We start from the raw sequence: 26,462 nt of genomic DNA on the forward strand, positions 1-26,462 counted from the left end.
CAAATCATCTAAGGCTGTATTTGTTTGTGAAAGAGGAGACAGGTTGTGCGGGAGAGCTTCTAGATTCAAATGAATCCAATTCAATCATTAGTTCGTCATCCAGATTCATTTTCAGTGATTTTAGTTTTTTTCTTCACAGAAGTTTCGACATGAAGGCATATCTTGTCCCAGGGTTTAATAAAAATATTTTTTTCACACAATTGTTTTGAAAAACTTAAAGATACACTTCTTAGTGACTTTTTTATTGGCTTTTTGTGTTTTTTTAATGGAATCTATGCATACGGATTTGATATTTTTCAAACACATTGAGAAAGTAGTAGTAGCTGTGATGGGAACAAACATTTTTTTAAATTCAATTAAATTGATTCCAGATCTAAGTAAATTAATTTCTTTTTCTTCCTCAGTTAATTCTGATACAGATTGTAATTTGTTTTACATAGTTATATACTGTAACTGTTATGTTTCCACTTTCACTTAATAAAATTAAAAATCCACAATCACTGCACAAGAAGTTTGCACTATAGGTCTTCACTCACTCAAAGCAAGATCTAAACTGAGGCAGTGTTTCCAGTGGTTAGCTGTAGAGGCTAGGAGCATGAACCAACATGAAAGGATCCTGGTTGAGACAAGATAGATGAGTCATAACAGGCTGTGTAAATATTAGTGCATTATAATGTCACTCTTTTTAGTAAAATCTTTGTCATGTCTTAGTTTCTGACCCTTGCTCTATCAATAATTATTGATTTTAGAAATAATTATAAAAAATAAGTGGATATATAAAATTGTAAACACTTCAATAGTTGAGTACACAAACATGATCAGTAGTAAATAATTTACAATTTATCTTCATAAAGGTTTTGTAAATACTTTTAAATTGAAAGTGACTTGAGTACTAGAGTTTAATTGAGTATTTTTATTATAATAACAACTTAAATACAAGAAAAGTTTAAAATTAAACTTTAATTTACTTTCAAACCTAAAAATGTTTCAAATTGCGTATTTTTTAGTTGGTACTGTAATTTTGTTACTCATAAATAATGTTGAATATCAGTCAAACATGTGAAAAAAGCCATACATCTTTTTTGTTTATCTGTTAGCCTATGTATCTAGACTATGTAAAAAAAATATGAACACTCTACTACCAGTCTGAGACCCTGAGATATTGCAATTTTAGTAAATCCCAACAACGGTTTTTTCAAATAAAAACAATTGTTCTGATTATAATATTTATATTATTTTTTGGAGTTGAGAATAGGTTAGTGAATGTATTTTTTCTTTATTTAAATATATTAATTAAATATTTATGCAAAGTTTTCCATGGTGAAATCTCAAATAGTTTTCAAGATATTAAATTTTTTAAGCTACAAGTTTACATTGCAAGGACGCGAAATCCGAGGCGCTAAAATCGTGTATAAATTAAGAAAAATTAAAAAATTTGTATGAAAAAAAACTATAAGAGATAGAGAAATAAAATTTGTATTTATCAATATGGATAGCAAATGCAACATGGGTTCTCTCCAGATGGGAAAACAAGCAACCAAATTGATCATGTATTAGTAGACAATAGACATTATAGCAGCATTACAAATGTGCGCACAGTCAGAGGCGCAGAATTTGTACAGACCACTATGTTAGTCTTAATTAGCTTAAGACAAAGAATAAATGTGGAATAACAAAAAGAGAACACCTAGGAAAAGAACAATTAGCGTCTGACAAAATAACAATACCAGAAGTGCAGTAGTGGAATTTAAATTAAAATTGATTAATAGATTCCAAATATTGAAGATGAAAGCATAGAGAAACACGAACAATGACTGAGTCAGACAAGATTGGAAAACAATGGAAAAATTTACAAACTATAGTCACTGAAACAGTAAAGGAAGTGTGGTGGCACAAAGGAAAATATGAAGAAGAATCCTTGGATGCTTACAGAGGAATCGCAGGACAGCCGTAAAAACAAGAGAAGAGAAATAAAGCACAGGTGGTTAGCAAGCAGGAACAATGTGGATGAAGAAGGCAGAAGAATGACAGAACGACTTAGGACAGAATACTGTGAGAAGCTAACAGAAATACCAGAGTGGTACTTAGACGAGCGAAAAGAGACTATCCTAAACGAAAACTTACCAAGGCTGAGAATGACAGAACAGCAAATAACGCAAGAGATTTTTTACAGAACAATCCGTTTTTTCAAACAAGGCGTCTCAGCAAAAAGCTATGGGCATAAAAGACAAAAATGGACAGTTAGGTGGATGGACAAAGAATCAGGGTTCAAAGTGTGGAAAGACTACTTTGAAGAACTCCTGAAGTTGTGACCACTGTAACAAACAGAAGCGTTGACGATGAATTAAATTACCAACAAGTACAACCGGAGGTGATGGCCACCCTCTACGCAAGAAGTAGAAGACGCGGCTTAGCGAAGCTTAAATGCAATAAAGGCTCCATGGTGAAGACGGAATTACAAGTGAGATTATTAAAAGTGGAGGAAAATTCCTGATAAAAGAAATACATAAACTTATTACAAAAGTATGGGAAGAGGAAATTATACCGGAGGTATGGAGAGAAGCAGTGGTATTTCCTCTGCACAAAAAAGGGGAAGGGGGATAAACAATTATGTTCTAATTATAGAGGGAATATCTCTTTTGAAACACCGTCTACAAGATATTTTCAAAAATAATACTATCAAGATTAAGTCCTTATACTGAAGCAATAATTGATGAACAGCAATCAGGATTTATGAAAGGCAGGTCCACACAATAGATCAAATTTTCCTGCTTAAACAGGCAATTTCAAAATATTATGAGTTCAACAAAGGCTTCTATGGAATTTTTATAGACTTCAAGAAAGCCTTATGACAGCATAGTATAGGAATGCTCTATTCAAGAAGATGGAAAAAACATGGAATCCCCCGCAAAAACTGATTAAGACTGTCAAAAATGTGTATAAGTGACTCAAAGGGCCAAAATAAGATAGATGGAGAAATGTCGGAAAACTTCCTTATTTATTTGTTTGTTTTTTTTTTCAACACTGGAGTAAAGACAGGAGATGGTATAACTCCCACTCTCTTCAACCTGGCATTGGAAGAGGCATTACAAAAAGTTAAAAGAACTTACAAAGAGGGGTTAAATTAGGAGTGGACCTGAACATAATGGCATTTGCGGATGATGTAGTGATCATGTCAGAAAGTTTGGATGACCTCTCCACAGCTAACAAAAAGTTTTTTATTAAAGAATGTCAAACAGTAGGCTTAGAGCTAAATGAAGATAAAACTAAAATTATTCATTTTGGAAGACATGCTGGAAATGTGAGAACAAACTTAAGCATTGACCCACTACATCTCACTCGACATTGACTGTGTTAGAAAGTTTTTTTTTTTTAAAAAAAAAAAAAAAACTTAATTTTTGGGTGTAACAATAACATCCTCCAAAAACGTGGAGGATATACAGAGATCTCCCCCAAAGCCCCAATATCCTTAGAGCTAATGCCCAAATAGGTGTCATATTGGGGCGAGTACAAGACTCTATTACGTCAACGAGATTGTTTGTCACAATGCTCCCAAAATAAGTAATTTTATAAAACAATCATTCAACAACCAGGGTCCCTAATGTACATGGAAGTGAAACATGGACCGAATAACGAAGAACAAATGAGGGCGGGTTGATTGTTTTTGAGAATAAAGTTCTCCGAAAAATATTTATGGACCATATGTGATGAAGGGGTGTGGCGAATAAGAAAAAATAGAGACTTACGCAATGTATACCAAGATCCTGATATTGCTTGGCTTTGGTGAAGGCAAAGAGAATACTGGCTAGGACAAGTACATCGAGACAGGAGGCACAAGGTTAAAAGAGGTCTACCAGGCGGTACCCGACAGAAAGGCGCCCTTTGTGTAGGCCAAAGATAAGATGGTGCGATCAAGTGGTCGACAAGATATGACCCGTTGTGGAGGGTCTGTGGATCTGGCGGAAAGACAGGGTGGCGTGGAAGAGGCTCATAGACGAGGCAAAGAATCGACTGAGATTGTTACGCCCCGGCAGTAAAGTAAGTAATTATAAGCAAATGCAACAATTTGTGCCAAGTTTATCATCAAAATCTAAAGAGGTGGTGTCATGACCATGGTTGACTTGACATGGAATGACCCTCTGGAACAGCTGATAGTCAATGAGCTCACACAGTAATCGCTTTGAAAGTCTACATCTTTTTAAGACCATTTAGCTCAAAATATAGTTTTGATGAATTTAAACAAAAATTTTATTCCTGGCTTTTAGTCAATCCATTTTATTCATTAAAAGAATATTTTGACTGTGGAACTGTTAGTTTCTAGACATAACCTATTTAATTTAATGATTAGATTTTAAATTTTAATGTCATATGTATTTTATTCATACAAACTATACTATAAAATGTATTAATGTTATATAATTCTGTTATTGTAATTTCTGAGGCTGTGTTTTACTTGTTGTTATTTGTTATTTATTTATTTGTTATATATCTGTTTTAATTTGTTATTTATTTATTTATATTTTAAAATAATTTAAATTGTGGCCTGATTGTTTTGGCAACTTCATGTTTTGAGTACCAAATTCTCCTTGTCTGGACTTATCCTAGTCTTCATATTTTATACATGACTTGTGTTGACGCTCGTGTAAGCTTTATGATAACAAACATATTCTTATTCTTACTGTGGCCTGTTTTTTTCATAATTTTTGTTAAAGTTTTTCCTCTTTGATGAAGTTTTTCCATATATTTTTCCTCTGTGATTTCTGTCTTGTTTGCCACTGCACATCTTTCTCACGCATCTTGTTAGTGATTAATTTTGAACATTTCTTCATTGGTTAAATTTTGTTATGTAGTTGATTGTTGTTTGGATATTATTTTGATGTTTGGATATTATTTTGCTGTTTGTTTCTTATTTTTGGTGATTAAATCAAATGAAAGTATCTCCATCTACAAGTGTGTCAAAGCCACTGATGTTCTGTTTTATGACTAACTTAAGATATCAAAAATATGTTAGAATGGTCAGAAAAGACATGTTGTTTCTAGTACAACATAGGATTTTAAACTCGCACAACTTGCATAAGTGTTGTGACCATTATACTTCTACTGAGGGTACACTGTTTTTCATTATTTTAGCCAAGTTGCTAAATCAAAGAAAAAGAAGTACTTATTTATAGAGAACTACATTCAGCTAGTGTGGGTACGTCAGGCCACCCATATTTTGGGGGCTATTGTTACTGCATCATCAGGATGGTTACTAGAAGATTTGAAGAGTTATAAGAAATAAGGCTTCACAGCCACAAACTGATGAATATGCAGCAAAACACTTGTAATCTTATTTTGAAATTTTTGTTCAATCATGGAGACTAGCTTATGGACTACTACAATACTGACATGTCAGAAATATCTTGGAATTGTTGCCAACATGAACCTTGTTACTTAAAACTGAGAAGCAACCTGCAAGCCATGAGCATAGTAAAGAACAGACAACCCTTACGTCTAGCAGTAATGACCGATGATCACACAAATTATAACTAGGTCTTGTGTTAAAACATCTAAGAAACCAAGACCTTTTAATGAAATAAGAGCCAACAATCCTTGCATTATTAATATTAAAATTTATTTCAAGCTAATAACTAGTTGACTACGCACATGAGGTTTCCCTTGATTAGATGGAACACATGCTGAGTTTGGCTCTGTGTGCAATTGATTGATCCAGCCTGCAGTTGCTCCTTCTTTTTTTGAAGAAACTGTAACATAAACCAAATTAAATTGTGCTACCCTAAACAAACATATGTTATGCTCTCAAATATAAAAATACATTTTACAAAATATTTTAAAGTTGTTAACCGGTTTATGTAGTAGTTATGCCTCTGCAAGTCTGTTGGCAACAATGAATTTTGGTTAAATGTAAGTTTGATTAATGTGGTAACTTTGTTTTCATTTATGGTAGAGCAATGAAATTTAAAACATGTTTGATAACTTTGTATATAACATTTTCGTGGATGTTCTTACAAAGTATTTCGCTTTATTTCATTCTTAAACATAAAACTCAACAAACAACAGGTTTTTTTATGAAAATTGTTATGAATATTTATAAATAAAAAATTCACTTGTCAAACTTACACAAAACAATAAAAAATTGATTATTTTAGACTAAAAATTTTAAAACCAAGCCTTTAAATTCTTAAACATTTTATAGAACTCTCATAATTATTTTTAAAAAAATCATATTTTAACCCTTTGAGGACCAAAATGTTTAGTAATTTTTTACAATACTATCAGTTAGCATTGACCTAATTACCTTACCGATGACGGGCACTGCCAGTCACGTCACATTCATTATTTTGTAGTTGAAAAATATTCCTGATATCAATTGTTTTTAGAATAGAAACATTATACATAAAGATATTAGATTTATTTACAGTTGATAAATTGTAAATTACACTTTTACTATACTTACTAAGCGGCGATTTTTATTTTGACATTTCTCTATATTATTATATTGATGGTCAGTCTGTTAAAACATAATCCTGATATCAGTTTTTTTACATTTCTCTACATTATTACATTGATGGTGTAAGTCTGTTAAAACATAATCCTGATATCAGTTTTTTTTTTTTTTTTTTTTTTTTTACATTTCTCTATATTATTTTACATTGATGGTCAGTCTGTTAAAACATAACAGTTTCGATTTTTAAGCTGGTCAACTCTCTTGAAATTGATAGTTGTTTACTGTTTCATTGTTTGTTTTGATTAGTTGCTGTCTGAAATAGTTTCGCAGCAAGATTGCATTCTATCTTCTGATAGATTTAGTAGCTGTGGAGAACATACACTCAATGAAAGTGAAAATGAAGTGAGTGATGGTAATTTTAATGGTGATATTTTGAGTGAAATTAGTAGTAAAAGCGATGATGAAATTTCAAGGAAATTCAAGAAAATGATGTGACAAGGCCTAACTTTCAAATTTGGGAGTGAATAAGGCACGCAAATGATCCGCATAATTAGATGTATTCTGGACAATACTTCTTGGACACATTACCGTTGAAACCAATGAATATGTTAATGAGAGTTTGAGCCTAGGCCAGCTGCTGGGGATACCATGATGTGAATAGGATCCCCGGCCTCTGTGATTAAATGAAAACATTTTTGTTCCCATAATATTGATGGCACACAATCCAAGACCAAAAATATAAGATTATTGGTCCACAAGGTTATTGGTCACTCCACAAGGTTATTGGTCACTCCCCAATATATAGGTAAACTATGGCTCGCAATAGGATTAAAAGCTAACATCCTTCCCTGTAATGCACTGTAAAGGGGTCTACGAAATTATTTTTTCTTCTTTTTCACTTTTGTTGTGTAGTTCACAAGTTAGTTACCTAATCAAACATAAACAACAAAACCTATCAGAATTCAGGTAGAATTTAAAGCAGAGCAAATTTAGATAACTCTTGTGTTGCCAGAAAAGTCAAGTAGAGGTCAACCATCATCCAATGGTGATACTCCTCTGAGACTACAAAGTAGAAACGTTGGCTATTTTATTAGCAAAATACCTTCTAAAATTAAAGAGAGGCCTTCCAGTCCATCAGATTCCACAACTTCTCAATTTGGCCATGGCTTATAAGTCTCTTAACGATTTGTGTGGAAAATTTAAAACGAAAGGAAAAACCAAAATATACAACCAAAAAAGTCAGAATAAGTTGAATTTGATTATACCAATAAGAATTGGTAAATTTTTTAAACTGATTTCAAATTCAAGCTTCTTGACTTAAAAACACGCCAGATATCCAATTTTCATACAAATGCGCTACATAGACTAGGGTATAAAGGATAACCCCTTTTTGCTCTTGTTTGATACCGCCATTTGATATCAGATACATAAAACTGATATAAGGTACATATTTCTTGACCTGATAAACTACCACAAACAAGTTTCATGTAAATAACTGAAAACCCCATATTCCACCAGTTAGCAGTCGCCATCTTGGAACAGTGATATATAGCAACTTCTGGTTTGCATCAAAATGTTTATTTTTTATTCCCTTTCCAACAATGTGTCACATGTGGACGGATGCATTTGAAAATTCATCCCCCGCCCCCCTAGAAGGGAGCCACCCCCATACATTTTTGTATCCACTATAAAGTAGATCTCATTACCTATTAATAATGATCGCCAAATTTTTATTTTTCAATTGGTCAAACTGTGCAGAAATGACAGGTGGCCACTGATTATTGGACGACCCTATACATAATGTGATAACAACTTAATCTTACCATTCTTTGGTGTGATATTAGCTGCAGGAACAGGTTTTACTGGGGTTATTCCATTACTAGCTGCCTGCTCCTTGTGAACAGGATGATTTGGATCTGCTAAATCGAACAGTGGCTGGATCACATCAGATTCGAACACAGCATTTTTTTGCCAAAGATTCAGAACCCTGATAACTTTACTCTGAAACAAAATTGTAGTCAGAATCAATTGTGATTACTTCATACTTAACCATTAGTGCTCGAAAGACCACACCCTAAGCTGGTATTATCTTTTAGTGCACTTAGATATTAAATCTGATGAGCTGTCCTCCCTGATCAGGTGGCCACACTACAGGACCCCATTACATGTTCTTCCATCCAATCAGCATTCTCTGCTTACCTCTAAATGCAGACAGATCAGATTTATTTTTCCAGGTAGATCCAAATCGACTTCTACCTGCCATAACTTCAAATGACCATAATATTACTGTATGGCAAGATTTAAATACTTACAATGATTTTAAAATCAGACTCTAATGTAAGTTATTGTGCGTGATTTATAAAATTAATTTTTATTTTAAAATAATATAGTTTTTAAACGTAATTGTAAGCATGATTATGGGTGATAAATAATTAGTAAACCGTTGTTTCATAATGTAATTCAACTTTATTTATAAATTATAAATATGTAAAATACAAAGTTTGATTTAATTATGAATATAATACTAAATTTAATAAAATATTCATGTTGTACTGTATTTAGTTAAAAAAATTAAAAACTACATGTATAGCTTAGAGTGAATAAAGAATTTTTATAATAAAAGTAGAAAAAGCAAGTGTGGTAATAAAAGTTATCAAATGTAATCAACTAATTCAGTTGAATAAAGTAAATTTATTCTGCGTCTGTTCAATCTAAATGATCAAAATCACCAACACTACAGTATCACCAATTTCTAGTGTTTCAGATTTGTCTTATTTCTTATTCGCTCAGAGCCAAGGTCTCGATGATCTACCATGATAACATATCAAATATTAAGATTACATTTTTATATAATACACTTAACTGGTAACTCATTGACAGTAGAAGCGTGTGGTACTACAAAAGGCTTCAAAACAAAACTAAGGAAATCGTAAATAATGTAAACAACTGATTTACATAGTTGCTGCATTTCCCGATAGAAAGTAGCACTTGTTAGGGCGGACCTCATACGTGGCCACTCGACCTGAGTACTCGCCTCGAAACGAAGTGTCCGACCTACACAGTTGGAAGTTAGGGGTCGCGTGTGTGGCCACTCGACCTGAGTACTCGCCTCGAAATAAAGTGTCCGACCTACACAGTTGGAAGTTAGGGGTCGCGTGTGTGGCCACTCGACCTGAGTACTCGCCTCGAAACAAAGTGTCCGACCTACACAGTTGGAAGTTAGGGGTCGCGTGTGTGGCCACTCGACCTGAGTACTCGCCTCGAAACAAAGTGTCCGACCTACACAGTTGGAAGTTAGGGCTCGTGTGTGTGTGGCCACTCGACCTGAGTACTCGCCTCGAAACGAAGTGTCCGACCTACACAGTTGGAAGTTAGGGGTCGCGTGTGTGGCCACTCGACCTGAGTACTCGCCTCGAAACGAAGTGTCCGACCTACACAGTTGGAAGTTAGGGGTCGCGTGTGTGGCCATCCGACCTGCATTCTGGGTATTCTTTTATTTCCATCTGAGTACTAAGGGTTAACAATAACGTTTAATTAAGAATAAGGTAAGAATTGGCTACAAGAAAAGCCTCTAAACAACTGAAATACACTTTCCAAGATATTGTTATACTACATGCATGTATTATAAATTATGGTTTGATCCTTAATCTGAATAAAGTACATGGATGAGGTGTGTAACACGTTATTGTATATTAAAAAAAATATAAATTTTCCCAATTTGCAGTTGCACATTTAATAATTAAAACATAATTACTAGAATATATCATTAATGCTCACTGGAACTAAGTATAATTAATTACCTTATCTTCAGCTGGACAGTTGAATAAATGAACAAATGTTTGTTGAAGATTTCTAGCAAATCTTGGAGCAAAAACATCTTTTTCGGTGCCAAACTGATGACGTGACTGACGAACAATTGAATCAATAACATAGAGCCCGGGGACTTTGTATTCAGGTTTGCACTAGAACACACAGAACAATAATTAAAAATTTTAAGACTGAAATTAACCATTACCCATTACTAAAACATATAAAATAATTTAAAACTATCTTTTTCACAAAATATTAAAATGTTTAAAGTGAGGAATAAAAATAAAACCCACTCAATATGGTTTTGTATATACGAAATAAACATTTATAATAGTTCATATTTGACAGTTCTGTAATCAAATTTACAGTAAAAAAAGTGGTAAGAATTTCATTTACTTAAATTGTTTAATTTTCAATAATTTTACACTTAGCTGCTTTTATATGATTCTTTTTTACTATTCCTTGAGTTTATCTCAAAAAAATAACAACAAAGCTGAGTCTAATATATAGTTTTTCCACTTCTTTTAACCCTTTTAGTGCCAGAGATAAAATAAAATCCATTTTGAAAAATGCAGTTATTTTTTGTATGACCATGCGAAAAGTGCACAAAGGTTTGAATGAAAACACAAGGTTTTAGAAAAAACATTATGCATAAAAAAACTATCTAATATTCAGATTTGTTTATAAATTTTAAAAATTATGTATAAAAAGCTATATAACATTCAGATTTTTATATAACTTTTTAAATTAAAAATCACTTTAGACAGCAACATTTCCACGGAAACAAAATAAAAATCCATTTTGAGGTGAAATAAATATTACAAAAAAATATTTTGAAATTTCAATACTTTCATGATACAGAGCATTTAAAAACTTCGTAAAATCATGTATAATAATTATATATTAGATTGTACCATAAAAAATGTTGGAAAAAAGTTTTTAATTGATAGAGGTTATTTTTACACAAGGATTTTAGAAACAAATTCACCTACAATTTATTTTTTATCATACAAAGCTCCTTTTTAATTCTTTTTAAAAGTAAATGAGTTATGTATCAGAAAATATATAACTATCAGATGTTTATACAATTTAAAAAATTCAAAATCACTTTAGACAGTGACTTTTCTATGGAAACAAAATAAAAATCCAGTTTGAGGAATAATAACTACTATACGAAAATTATTTTAAATTTTCAACACTTTTAGGATAAAGAACATTTAAAAACAACCTATAATGTTAAGGTTTGTTTTGTTGTTTTTTGAATGCATAGGGTTTTGGAAAACATTCAGTTTAAGTTTAGTTTTTACCATAAAAACTCTTTTTAATTCTTTTTGAAATTTCAATACTTTAATGATAAATTCCATTTAAAAAAAAATACAAAATCAAGTGTACTAAAACATTACTTACTAAAACAAAACTCAAAACATAAACATAACCTTACTCAGGTAAATTTCAAAAAACTCTACAACACTATCTTTATGGACACTTGGACGTATCACCGGCACAACATCCTCTAAAAGTTTTCTTATGTGAGTGTCATAACTTTTTTTATTAATTTTATTAACTAATATAACTTAGAAACACTTTAAAATAATAAATCACACAATTATATAACATAAAAAACGCTCTGCTATTTGTCACCTGAGAAAGTGTTCTATTTTAGTTAGTTGTTCACGTCATCAACATCCTGTTAGCAGTACAAAGTAGAAATAACAGTTAATAAGGTTTGTTTAGTTCATGTATTGGCCTTTTGTATGATGTCATCCATACGGGATAAGTTATAGAGGTACAACAAATGAAATAGAAATCGTCTTGTTACGAGACTCCGGCACTTTTTGCGTCATCTCAGAGCGAGATTTTCAGCGCTCAAGCGTGTTTTTTAACATCGTCTTGTAGTGAGATCCCTGGCATATATTTCTGTTTATGCTGATATTTGTTCTTTTCTGAAAGCCTACTCAAGCTAAGCATTTTTTCCAGAAATGAATAAGTACACAATAAAATCACACTTATAAAACCCCTTCATCTCCCCAACATTTTATTCCATCTAGTATTCTGCAGTAAGTATATTAATTTAATGAAAAAGGGCAATAAATCACTTGATTAATACAATAATAACTATCTATTTTGTAGTCAAATACAAGATTTACCACCTGAAAAAGAAATCAGATTATATATCTTGAAATATAATTTTTGTTATTTGTAAAACTTGACAAAGACAAATAAAAATTTAAACAACCCTTCAAGACATTAAAATTTTCACTGTAAAAGGTATACGTGATTCATAGAAGCAAGTTTTAACTTATTACCACCCATTTACAATTTGGGTATATATTCTGATGATACATTATTTTATTTGTGACAAAAATCTATATTCTTACCTTTTGAATGAACTTTTCTACACTCTGTACAACATGTTTATATAATTTAATGGCTTTAATTGCAGTCCTTGTTATTGATGTCATTTTTGCCTTGGATATGGGAGGCTTCGACTCGTACAGAGATGAAAGCTGAAAAAAATTAACAATTTAACAATTGCACTGACAAATTCGTTAAGAATATTATAATTTTTGTTACATAGCAGGTCATGCATGTTATAGCAATAAGTTTACATTTGTGAATTTTTACTCTTAAATTAGTTAGTTTATATTAAGGTATTTGATAGACTACTTAAAAAAGTAGTATTTTTTAAATAATAAAAGACTGTAACATTCTATTATACATTTCCACTAGTACAGTACAGGTTTTTGGCATTAATAATTTTAATTGGTAATACCTGTCCACATCAAGAAAGAAAATGGACAGAGCTTTAAGTAAAAAAACTAACAACTTGGCTGGACAGACCTTTCTACATGGAGAAATAATTTTTGGAGAGAGCCCTTGACAAAAGAAGACAAGAAGAATAATTTACAAACACTGTCTATTACACTTTCTCAGTAACAAAAACACATATTTTTACTTTTTTTCTGTTCTCTCATGAATATCAACAATAAAGAATCTTAACTCTGAAGATACAAGGATTCAGATGCTGCACCGAGTGGGAGGTGAAATGGAGCTGTACTAACATACACAATAAAAAACTGTTGGATTTAAGTAATATTAAATTGAATCACATTAGTTGAATGAAATGTCATATAATACACATTCCAAGGAGCAAGATCCTACTCTGAGATGTGAACACGGCCATGATTAGCCCACAAAGAGGACATGGAGCCCTAGAATCTGCTATGTATGGAGCACCAAAAACTTGCAAAGCAGGAAAAAATTTCATCGTCCAGAAAATTAGATTAGAATAAATAGATGGGGATCTATAGAGTCTATATGGTCAGTTCATAATTGATGCAGATTTTCAGATTAGATAGTAAAAATAATAAACAAATACGGTGTAATAGAACACTTAATTTTATACATTGTAATGGTATATACAAAAGTTTTTTCATTAACAATAATGACCATATACTTTATATTCAATAAATAGCAAAATTATATTATTAACTAGTTTTAATTCTTAAGGCAACATGGTCGGTGTCGTCATTACTATCATTCAATTTTCCACTTCACAGCGCATTGTTAATACAATTAAAGTCTCACTATAAAGAACACAGCAAGACCAATACATGTCACATTTTAATTTTGTTAGTAATGTTATTAAATATTGTGTGATTCTTAAAAATGTGTGCTATTGGTGATTTTGAGATTAACATGGCAAAGACGGCTAAACTTTGTGGTAATGAGGTTCATTGCTAGGATATAAAAACTAACAAGCTTACAAATTAGTACATTTTATTAGAGAACTGTATTTTTCTCCAGAAGATTGTAATGCATAAATACAAGTAAAATAGTATACATTGCAACTTAAAAAAAAATACTGTAGTGGTTTTAACAACATAAAACCAAACTAGAATACAAATAAAACATAATTGTTTTGAATACAGAAAAATATTTTTAAACTAAATTAATTATTAGTAGAGAGTTTATTTAAAAGCAGAAAAAAATACATTCATAACCCAGTTGCCCAACATGCTTAAAGATTGAATCTAAAAATGTTTTTTTAATCACAGTGGACTCAATTGTGCACCCAATGAGATATTGAGAATGTGTCTTCCCCTAGATTACACTATATTCTGTAGTCTAAGTGTTTCTTATGTTGAAACATTGTAACTATGAGCTTCTTCATCATCGACTTTTTTTTATCTCTTCAGACTAACATGGCTCCAGATTCCAGGAGTCAAATTTGTGATAGCGTAATCAGACCATCACGCGCATCCTTCACTGTTCGGGGTTGGGTAGATCACTTTCACCATATTCTTCTCCATCTCTGTCACTGTCAGGGTTTGCCAGTGATGAAGATTGAATGTCAGCTGAATCCATGTCACCACACAGCAAAATCATTGGTTACGAATTCATCGAAGTTCATTGAAGTCTAATGCTTCTCTGACTGTTGCCCAGTTCTGTAAAATATCGCTCATTTCTGGGGTGGTTGGTCTGAGTCTTTTTCAACTTCAGTTTGAAGTGTTTACACCCACTTTTTTAAAACAGTTAGAAATTGTACTTATTTAAATTTTACCACTCCTTGTTACCATCCACAAGGCTTTGAATAAATCAACTTTTGTTAGGGTCTCAAGTTCTAAGTCACTGAGAAACAGATGAACAAGTAGTAAACTCCACTCAGTAGTAAACTTCATTTTTTATGATGCCCTGGTCAAGAGGCTGCAGCTTATAAATTGTGTTTGGTGGTAGGAGGGCACCAATTCATAAGCCAATTCATCGGTGGCAATTTATAAACTGTTAAATTGCCAATGAACAAACAAATTTTTCTTCTCCTTTTTCATTTTCTCGTAGAGGCTTTTAAAAGCCAGGAATTAAAAGCATTATTGTTCATCACATTAAGTATTCTATTACATCGTGTTTGTTTATTATTGTTATAATACAATCTTAAAATCTTCTTGTTTGTCATATATTCTGTTTGAAGGATTTTTATGTTTTAAAACATCTTGGGTTTTGTTATTTTTCAATTACTAAAGGTTTCAGTTTAACTGTTCCTGTGCTCTTTGTGTTCCACAAGACTGTTATTTGTTCTTTGCTATTTTTCCCACCATTGCAAGGATAACCTTTAAAGAATAAAGTTTTATCTCGCATACACCTGAAAAATACATCCGCACTTCCACTTTCACCATACAATTAAAATATATGAATTTCTTTTCTTAAAATTTTGTAACCATCTGTTACTTGCAAGAAACATTCTTGGCCAAGGTCTCCAAGATTTGATTTGCTTTTTCTTGAAGCACTGGTCCTCCAGCAGATTCTTGTCACGACACGGTTTTAGCCATATCAAAACGCATTCTTCAATATAAACAAACTCTGTAGACTTCACCCCTTTACACATCTCAGGAAGTTCACTTTCATATTCATACTTTATCTTGTTTTAATAATAATAGGACAAAATTCCATAAGCAATATTAAACTCTTTGGTAGTATCAACTTTCTTCTTTTTAGAATTTCCTTCAACAGCTTTAATACCTCTATGTTTAAGTTCCACACTAAACACGGTATAATTTGTCTGATATTGCAGCAAAACTGTGACAATAATGTCACCTTAAAGTCAATGGTGTATGGAAATTCTGAGCATTCAAATCCAGACCTGTCACTGAGTCTTTGTCCTTTTATTCCTCTATTTCAGCGTATCAAGGTTACTGTGTAGGAACTTTATATTATAGAAGTAGATTTCGTGTTATAGAGGTTCACAATAACTAAATTTCATTTTATAAAGGTGCCTAGGATGATCTAAACTTCATCTTATAGAGTTTACCAACCACAGAACAGTATTATAGAGGTATTTTTTACATGAGTGTTACAAGGAATTCAAGGGAATTCAAGGGATATAAAACCAGGGAATTCAAGGGGATATACAATCTTTAAGTATTGAGAATTTCATGTTATCAAGGTTCCACTGTAAAGTACCTGGTAGCTTATAGACGTAACAGCTTAGAGAAAAAATACTGAGTTGATTTGTAGTAAAACTTTGGTGAACTCATACGACCCTTCCAAAACAGTTTGTAATATATGTTAATTCAATGAATTCCCTACAGTATGAATCTCATAGATGGAATGAAACGTTTTCAACTTGAAAGTTTTCACTGTATAATCTCAATCAATGAGCCAACAAAATAAGTAAAAATTTATTCTATGCATTTTGCAGACAAAAAGAAATCAGAAACAGGTGGCTGTTTACAATTAATTAGTTTAGTGAGTTAATGATTTTTTACTGCCTCTTTGCATGTTACATATTTGTTTATTGTGCATATTTTTGGTATTTAGAGGGTTATCACTGATTCAGTGTCGAACAAACCCTAAAAGTTTTTGGAGCTATGTCAGTCAACAGAGGAAAACATCGAACATACCCAAGATGATTCGTCATGAGGAATCGGTTGCGGAAGATCCTGAAGAAATTTGCCGTGTTTTTGCCAGCTACTTCGCTACTATTTTTAGTAAAACTCACGATGATCCTCCTGTCTACCATCCTCGAGAGTTCAAAGTCTTAACAACCTGGTACCTTTCAGTTGAGGCCATTGAGCGTAAGCTTAGCCAGCTAGATCCAAACAAAGGGGCAGGTCCTGATTCCATTCCTCCATCGGTACTTAAATATTGCAGTGTGGTGATTTCTCCTCATTTATATATTTATTTCAACATATTCTTCTCTAAAGGTATTTTTCCAGACTGCTTAAAGACAGGATACATAGTTCCCATATTCAAATCTGGCAATAGTACCCTTGCATCGAATTACAGACCGATTGTTATTTTAAACACATTGTCCAAAGTTTTTGAGAGTCTGGTGTTAGATGGACTTGAATTTGAGCTTAAACACCTAGTAGTGCCGCAGCAGCATGGCTTTCGCTCCGGGAGATCCACAACCACTAACCTCATCATTTTTCAACACTACATTACCTCAGCATTCGCAAGAGGTCGGCAGGTGGACTGCATTTATCTGGATTTCGCCAAAGCCTTCGACCGGGTTAGTCACAAACACCTATTGGCTAAATTGGACTCTCTAGGATTCTCCAGTTCTCTCCTGCAATTCTTCCAATCCTATCTTCGGGGTCGAACGCTGAGTGTGAGGTGTGGTACTGCTATTTCTCACCCCATAAGTGCTGAGTCAGGAGTTCCTCAAGGGTCACATCTGGGACCTTTCCTTTTCAACCTCTTCATCAATGACATTGGTGATGCCCTGACCGCCAAACATCTTTTATTTGCTGATGATGTGAAGCTTTTTCTGGAATCATCCTCAGGCCATGATGTGGACCGTCTCAGGTCGTCATTAAGGGCAGTGGAGCACTGGTGCTTTAAAAACTCTATGGACCTGAACGTATCTAAATGTTTAGTTATGACCTTTTCCAGATCTTGGAATCCACTTTTTCATGACTATTACCTTGGCAGCGAAATTCTCCATAGAGTCTGGAAGATGAAGGACCTTGGTGTCTTAACTACTTCAACTCTCCATCCCGATGAGCATGTGCAGTTCATTTGCAGGAGAGCCAACTCCACGCTTGGCTTCGTCTTTCGTTTCTCTGGGGGGCTGCATGTTGACTCTCTAGTAACATTGTATAAGACACTAGTGCGTCCGCTCCTGGAGTACAACTCTTCTGTGTGGGCTCCGTATCAATCTACTCTCATATCAGATATTGAGAGAGTCCAGGTCCGATTCATCAGAGTTGTTGGCTGCCGAATGGGATACAACTACCTTGAAGTCCCTGTACCACTACTGAAGTCTCACTTCCGTCTTCATGACTTAGACATTCGCAGAAGGATTCAAGACTCAGTTCTCCTCATGAAGTTGATCAATGATGTTGTGGGCTGCCCTGAGCTGTTACAGGAGCTTCCTTTTCACATTCCTGGTCGTACAAGATCCCAGGATTTGTTTGAGAGGCTTCAGTACTCTACGTTATACCAGCAACGCAGTACGCTCCCACGCCTTTTACAACTCGGCAATGAGATATGTGGATCTGTGGACTTTTTCTCTCCTGGTGTGACTCGATTTCGTAGCCAAGCCGTGCGTGCGCCTTCTTACTGCAAATGATGGAGTTAGTGATGAGTGATTGGTGACGCCTTTAGAGGGTCACATATCAGTGTGATGACAAAAGTTAAGTGCATGAGTGATTCTTCTCCACACATTCTGGCATCGTGATTATACTGTAATAAGAAGTTTTATATTTATTACTTGTTATCTTGTTTTTTGTTGCTTGTTAAATATTATAAATGTATTTGTTGCTTGTTATTATATATTATAAGACACATTATTACTTGCCGAAACTTCATATTCTACTGCAGGTTATATTTAATTATACACGCATACATATATTATACGCACACACAACCCTCACGCCCCCCACACACACATAAATCGTTGCTGTGATTATTACAATTTTTTAATTGTTCATATAGTTGGTGTTATTTATTTGTTGCTTGTTATATTTGAATATATTATTGCTTGTTGTACTGTATTATAAGATAATTTATCTCTTGTTGAATCGGATTTAACATTTCTTGTAAAATGGTGTATGCCGTATATAAATACATAAATAAAATACATAAATCACCTAGAGTACATAAAATATGATGTTGTTGATGGGTGTGTTCAATTTAAAATTGTTCAAGAATTACCACACCCAACGTGAATCCCCTTCCTGACACTTACAACTTGGGCAAAACTTCTTTGAATACCCTCCAGTTCTTCAGATGACCCATATAAAGTGTTTAATGCACTAAGGCACAGTATAAAGTTTTTAAGGCAGCTGTATCACTTAAATTGATTGATATTAAATAATTGTATTGCTATTTTCATTTTTTAAATTCATTGATAACCAATGGCTTATCACAAAAAAGTTGTCTTGTAGCGTTAAAAAGAAACTTCTTTGTGAACAAAATTACTTACCTATTTTGAATCAATACAATATAATTAGAACTACTAATAAAGACAATCAGCAACATATAGATCCAAATACAGACAAACAAATTTTAAACAACTCACTAAAACCAAGAGGTTAATCTATCCTGCTCCCTTTTCCAGATGGTCTGTAATGTTGATATTAATACAGTTCACTCAACAGATGCTGCATGGATGCCTTACTTCAATTTGTGATGAACCTAACATACCAGACCACTCTTTTAAGTACTTTTGTAGGTACTGTACATGTCACACAGATTAGACGATGTGGCTGTACATTGGGTTGACAATTTTGAGAGAAATATTGTAAACTCAAAGTAGTTTTGTTGTTACATGTCACATAGATTGGACGATGTGGCTGTATATTGGGTTGGCAATTTTAACAGAAAAATTTTTATAAGTATTTTTCCTTATTTATTTATTGAAATAGTCCTTTATAAAATACAGGCACAGTTGCACAAATATCATGTTGAGTAAAAAGACTAAAGTAATAAGAAAAAGGAAAAATGTATTCATAGAATTGTTAACAATATATGTGACAATAATAAGTGAAACTAGCAATATTCTTAGGTTAGGTGTAAGAGAGGACTTAATAGTCCCAACCTCTGCCAATTGAGTATGTTTTTCGTTGTATTCAATAAACACATTTTTCATTTCATTTAATTCATTCTTGAAGGGAATATTTTAGAGTTTAAGCTGTGATCGCATTTGCCACATTTTGCGAAACGAGTCTAGAAAATGTAACACTGATGAGAAAAGTTTTGAAAATTTGCGACGAAAGCAATTATTTACTAACAATAACCAAGTTTTGTGTCTGTAAAAATGAAAAAAAGGTACTGGTTTTGGCGCTTTACTACTAAACTGCAATTTTGAAAGGTAAATTATTCATTGTTAAACCTGTCATTGGAGCCCCCAAAGCTCAAACAAAAAAGCTGATGGTAAATGGTTCAATATACAAAATCAACATTTAATTTACCACAGCTTCCACTCTTGCACTTAAGGGTGCGAGTGGATTGCGCATGGTCGTTGCAACATCGTCCTCGACGATCTGACGGTTTGCATGTTCCAAGCAGGTGCCAGCCACGGCAAATGAATAAAATTTGTTTAATTAAGTTGAAGTGGTATTAAGAACTAGTTTTAAATTATGTTTACAAAAATAAATTGCCTTTAATATAAAAATAATAACTATAAAAATAAATTGCCTTTAATATAAAAATAATGACTATAAACTCAATAACGTAACCAATACCGATTTTTTTAACCGAACCCGACTGAGAATAAAAGTTCAAATGGTTTACATACAATTTCTTCGACAACAACTTTACCAATATAATTCAAAAATTCTAAAATCACAATCTCTGTTAGTACTATTGTATATATCTTGTATAAAACTTGGGGCTTAATAGGATTAAGTTTCCCTGGCTATAATGTTTCACCCAAAATTATAGTTGGGTGAAAAGCACCAACACATGTACCATTTTTCTTTCTAATCAACATAAAACTTAAATTTAATGTTTGTAAACAATTGTTATTAAGTGGAGGAATAATTCGATATTACAATTTATTTAACATAGCATATGATTTCAACTTATTAGTTATAGTACTTTTAATGTAGGCTAAACAATAAAAAGCAAGAAGTAACTAATATTTTGAAACTTTGAAAATAACGATGAATATGAGGAAACTTATTGTGTATGATTTTTGCATATTGATGTTTGATGGTACATTGAATTGTTCGATAATAGCAATTAAATAACGAGTGTAGGCCGCTTATTAACCCTCTAAGTGGCGGTAATATGTTGCTGGAATGGCGGGCTATTTTTCAGAGTCAAGCAGGACTATCTTATAATTTAAAAATAAAATGCAAATTCTAATATGAGCAATGCTTGTTGTATATCATTTTTTTCGCAATAAACTACAGAATAACATAGTATAGTTATTTTTTACATACCTTAACCTATTTTTATGATATCCACACAAATGTTAAAAAAAAACGTTTTTTTCCCCACCAAACTTTTCATTTTTACGTTCTGTAACTTTAAAAATGTCATTCCTAGGAGATTATGTTAAATGCAACCTTTATTCACAATTTAATTCTAAACAAAAAACCTTCAATAATATTTTTTCTATTTACAACACTGTAAAAGTTATATGGGAAAAACTGAATCTAGAAAAAACACTTTTTCTAGTCAGAATCGCAAGAAGTTGCTTGCCTTTTCCTCCCTTTCCCTCAGTAAAAAAACAGACCGCGGGAGAAAACTTAGGATTATTGGTACTTTGGGATTATACCGACCACACCAGTATGAAGAACACAAAAATATAAATTTAAAGAAACAAACATGATAGAACGAAAAAACAACTCTTTAATTACAAAATTAAAAACTTACAAGCATTTCCAGGTATTGTAATCGGTATTGTTGTCTCTGTTATCTTATCTTTCTCGAGAATCCCGATTACGGCAGGCCGCGCGGCATCACATGATTTGCACGGTACATAATTGCCTTTCCATTACAATTCAATTTATATTTCTGATCAGCCCCTCTAGAATTTGTTATTTTACTGATAGGTACTATCTCGAGGGATGTTTTTCTTTCGTTGACATCAGCGCGGGGCAGCACCATTTTGGGTGGCGGAATGTGATCAAGAATAAAAACAAGTTTTGAGTGTTTTTTCAATAAAGAGTTTAAATAGTTTTAGTTTGGTAATGTTTGTTTTTGTTGAATTTTAGTGTTTGGAGAAATGTAGAGGTAAAACACGGAAGTACAACAAAGGGACGCGACTCTGCAATCACGTTATCTACTAGACCGCTCGACTTTGACCTCTGTCTGAGGATGGGGAGGGGTTTGCGATAAGACAATTCCTGTTTTATATTGACGAAATATTGTTTTACGCTAATCTAGTAATCAGTAGAAGCAAAATGTCAAATAACGATTCATGTCTGGGTGTGGTCGGTATAATCCCAAAGTACCGGATTATTTCAGTTAGTACCATTGATTATTTCATCGTGATGTTGATGATACTATATGAAATGTATTGGAAATTTAGTGGTGAACGCAACTGTGCAAACTAGGCGCAAAAATAATTATCGGTTGCCTAGCAATAAGCGGCAATGGGAAGCGACTTCTAAGACGTCTCTTGCCACGTCACGGCGGCGTAAATAGAACGCCTCAGACGTCGCTTGCCACTTAGAGGGTAACTTTTGGGTAGTCTCCCCAAAATAACAAGGTACAAAATTTGGTAAATATTAAGATCAGCGACTACCGCTCTAATCGCCGTAATTTTTTTGCATACTAACACAGGTTAACGTAATTTCACCGAAAAAAAATTGTCCAGATTATCGCTAATATATAAAAACCAGTTTTTCGGCAGTACAATGTTGGCAATACAAAACACTTAAATAACAAGATTTTCGACTATCAAACTATAAACAATGGCCGACCATGGTCGTTTTGATGAGTTGACAGTAGTCACGTGACAAACAGGAAAGTTTCCGATTGGCCGGGCGGATCACGTGACCTGTAAGGACGGCTTCGATAGACCGCCAGACGTAAACAAACAAACCCACATGGACAAGGAATAATTAGTGAAGTTATTGAAATGGCGTGCGATGGTTCTTGTCACACGCTAAAAAGACCCTAGCTTCCCTATTCAAAACTCAGATCACGCGATGCTTGCCCGCTGCGCAGCGCTTTGCGCTGCTTGCTCTTTTAGAAAAAAAATTAACTCGAGCTTGCAAAGTCCAAGCCCAGATCACGCCATGACTGCTTACACACACAAAACTCAGACAGAACTAACGCAGGTTTCATTACAGGCAAAATATAAGCGGCGCGCGTTTATTACTGATAAGATAAGACGAGTTTATACTAGAATTAGTGCATGGACTACTGCCCTACGAACTAATAACACCAAAAAAACGAATAAATGCATTGTCAGTCAGGTTTTTCAAATTTTGTTTTTTCCAAAAATTTTTGGGGGGGGGGGAGTAAACGGCTACGGCGATAATCGGGACTATTTTTTTCGGTGAAATTACGTTAACCTGTGTTAGAATGCAAAAAATTACGGCGATCGGAGCGGTAGTCGCTGTTCTTAAGATTTGCCCAAAATTTTAAAAACCTCCATGAAGGTAGAAACGATGAATAAACTTCTCCATGGTAATCAAATTCTCATGTAAATGTTGACAACCCTGTTGTAACCACCTAAAAATACTTTCTGGAAATGGAATTATACTATTTTAACAAAATGTTAAAAGTAGCCTAGTTTTGAATTATTTTAGGTAAAATGGTTAAAGTAAACATTATCTAATAGGCTAACTAGGGATTTTGTTTGAACTATGCTATGCCGGATTCCTTTTGAAAGGTGTTCCATGCCACTTGGTGTTTATTATTGCAATTTAAGATAAAATTATCATTTGTACTTTTTTTGCATTTAATATGAATGCCAAAACCATAAAACATTACTTGGCTAATTTATTGTTTCTACTAGGTCTATTTATAAGTAATCATTAGGCCTATCAACAACAGCAATCATTTCTTGTAAAAAATATATATATCAAATTCATAATATTGCATTATTCATTTCACTGAACATAGGCTAGTAACTTTAAACCTACTATTGAGTAACTAATTAAATTACATCAAGCAATATAAACATTAATACAGTAGACTAAAATTAGGTTATGGGAGGGTATAAGTTAATCATTTTACAAGAATACATCAAACAAATATTTTAACTGCAAGTTTTTGGGCTGAACACTTAATTATATATTATAATATTAGTATCAAAATATTCCTTTCGCAACTGAAGGTAAAAATTAATAGTTTAACAAGATCAAAATATAAGAAGCAGAGAACATAGCCAGTCAATGATATACACAAATTTCTCTTACCTCTCCATTGAATTGCTTGACGAGCTCCATCGTAAGACGATAAAACTTTCTAAGGAGAAAAATCAACGCATATTACAGTTAGTTCTATACAAACATTACATTTAAACATTCACCTACTACACTCCCAAACACACTTCACTTCTTTAACCAAAATGGCTTCAATAAAAGTACAATTCAGATTTCCGATGCATGAGTATCGATACAATATCGATATGCAAGTAACTTTCGATACTTGACGTAGCTTCGATATTTATTTTAACCATACATTTTCTGTATACATACTTTGTGCTTCATTCTTGTTGCATAGGGTTATTTAACTCGTAGATTTCTCATAACTTTTTGATATGAGTTTAAAAACAATATTCTAAATACATTTACCGCAATATTCATCTTAAAACAAACTTCTCACGTTTCTGACGGTGGATTTTATAACTATTCATTACAACACTTTTAGATCGAGTGCTTATAAAACTTTACAATCATGCCAAAAGTTTACAATGTCGGTAGATAAACTTTTAAAGTAGAAATTAATTTATTGATTAAATGGACTTACTATACTAAACAAACCACTAGTGTGCCATTTTATATTCTGCAAAACATATTTTATTTTTCATCCTTAGTACTAACAAAAAGAAATTGTAGTGGTACATTGACACTAAATAACCGAAGGCCATACATTTACATTTTGCCCGTTTAAAGTATAAACTATGTTTATCTACAATCACGGGAAGGCACAGTAATTAAAACTTACTGTTGATCAGATTTGTATGTATTAAATAATCAAATAGCTTGAACAATCTGTACGAAAGAAATTATTACCGACCTAGAATGAACCGATACGAATATATATATCGATACTCATTTTCTAATATCTATCGATATGTTGAATCGATACACTGCACAGTATCGCACTCTAGTAATTTATTCCAGAGCTCACACCGAAAAATATCCCCTCCAAGTACTTCAACATTAACGCGCCGACGCCATTTTTGTAAAACCACTGAGAATATTTCAGCCAAGAAAGATCATAGCATTTAATGTGTATTACTACAATTTAATTAATTGACACTTGTGTGATATTCTACACGGTGGAGTTAATATATAAGGAATGACAAGATGAAGTTATTGAACAAAACTATACATTTAAATAATGTTGGAAATGTTCACATTTGTCTTTATCCTTTGATGTAACGAAAAAGCCGGTGCTAGCTATTTTGCATCCCTGTGCAAAACAATTGTAGGATGAATTGCTCTCACAACCCTTTCAGAGATGAATGCAAACTATATACTTTAAAAGGGTTACATGCTAGGACCAAAAATTTAATACATCTGTTAAGCCTCAGTTTTGACAGACACATTTTTACAAAATTCATTACTAACTATTTACTACTTTAAAGGATAACAAATAGCATCGCTACGTGTTTGGCCAGGAATATGATGCTTCGAGAACCTGGTATCTTCTCTTTTATTAAAATGTAAAATCTAATAATGTGGGGGTAAGCATGCAAACCTAAATATGCGAGACATAACAACGGTACTGGGTTTTAAAACCACCTTATGAAGTACCAGTAGTAGTGGTGTAGATAGAGGGGGCGGTTTAGAGTGTCCGGACCAACCAAATCCTTCATACGACTAAATTGAACATTATTTATTACATGTAATTTGTTTTAAACTCTTTTAAATAAATAATCCATTGTTGTTTTAATATCCAATACGCTTTTCTAATTTGATTTGTTATTAATATATTCCAGAATAAAGTAAAGTTGTTAGTTGGTAGAGAATTTCATTAATTTCATTACTGTTTGATAACGAGACCTGCTCGGAAATTCGGTCGCATTTTGAGCTATGTTAGTATAATATATGTACTGTATGCGAGTCGCAAGACGGCCTCTGGCCCAGTACACGGTGCAGCTGTGTATTGAAGTGGCACATACCGGCATTTTAGTCAGCAATTAGGTCTGCAACATTAGTGCACACGATTATAGTAAGAGTCTCAAGAGAGGCGATTAGCGCCGTGAATTTGCCGATATGCAAAGAGACCAGGGGCTTTCTCGTGACTGGTTTCATTGCAATTCATTAGAATTGTACTAATGATACTATTCATATAATTGTAATTCAAGTATGGTACATAATCGTTTTTCAATAACTGATAATAGTCATTGTGCAATCTGTCTATGGAATACAAACGCGCGTTATATAGTTTTGTAAACTTACTATTTAACTTATCCTGTCAAGGGAAGAATGAGCATACTCCTAGTACATTTCTTATGTTCACGATTATTTATTGAATCCAGGATCTGTATTACCTTATACTATAATAATTTAATATTCTGAACTGGTTGGTGTCGCTGATGCAACAGTGTTGATGTGAAATGATGTTA

The 26,462-nt window shown here is 33.1% G+C and overlaps 1 protein-coding gene across 2 annotated transcripts in view; it reads right to left on the reverse strand.

Moving 5' to 3' along the window:
• Positions 1–24,251, reverse strand: part of LOC124360585 (SR-related and CTD-associated factor 4-like) — an 83,955-nt gene extending 59,704 nt beyond the window's left edge. For both annotated transcript variants that reach the window (XM_046814318.1, XM_046814317.1), the window contains exons 1-5: positions 24,082–24,251; positions 12,637–12,765; positions 10,249–10,410; positions 8,272–8,449; positions 5,647–5,744 (exon numbers count right to left, since the gene is read on the reverse strand). In XM_046814318.1, coding sequence (XP_046670274.1) covers positions 5,647–5,744; positions 8,272–8,449; positions 10,249–10,410; positions 12,637–12,765; positions 24,082–24,111 — 597 coding nt within the window. In that variant the 5' untranslated portion in view covers positions 24,112–24,251. The remainder of the gene's footprint in view (positions 1–5,646; positions 5,745–8,271; positions 8,450–10,248; positions 10,411–12,636; positions 12,766–24,081) is intronic.
• Positions 24,252–26,462: the final 2,211 nt, after the last annotated feature.

Source organism: Homalodisca vitripennis, chromosome 4 (assembly GCF_021130785.1).
Source record: "Homalodisca vitripennis isolate AUS2020 chromosome 4, UT_GWSS_2.1, whole genome shotgun sequence".
Taxonomy (NCBI): Eukaryota; Metazoa; Arthropoda; class Insecta; order Hemiptera; family Cicadellidae; genus Homalodisca; species Homalodisca vitripennis.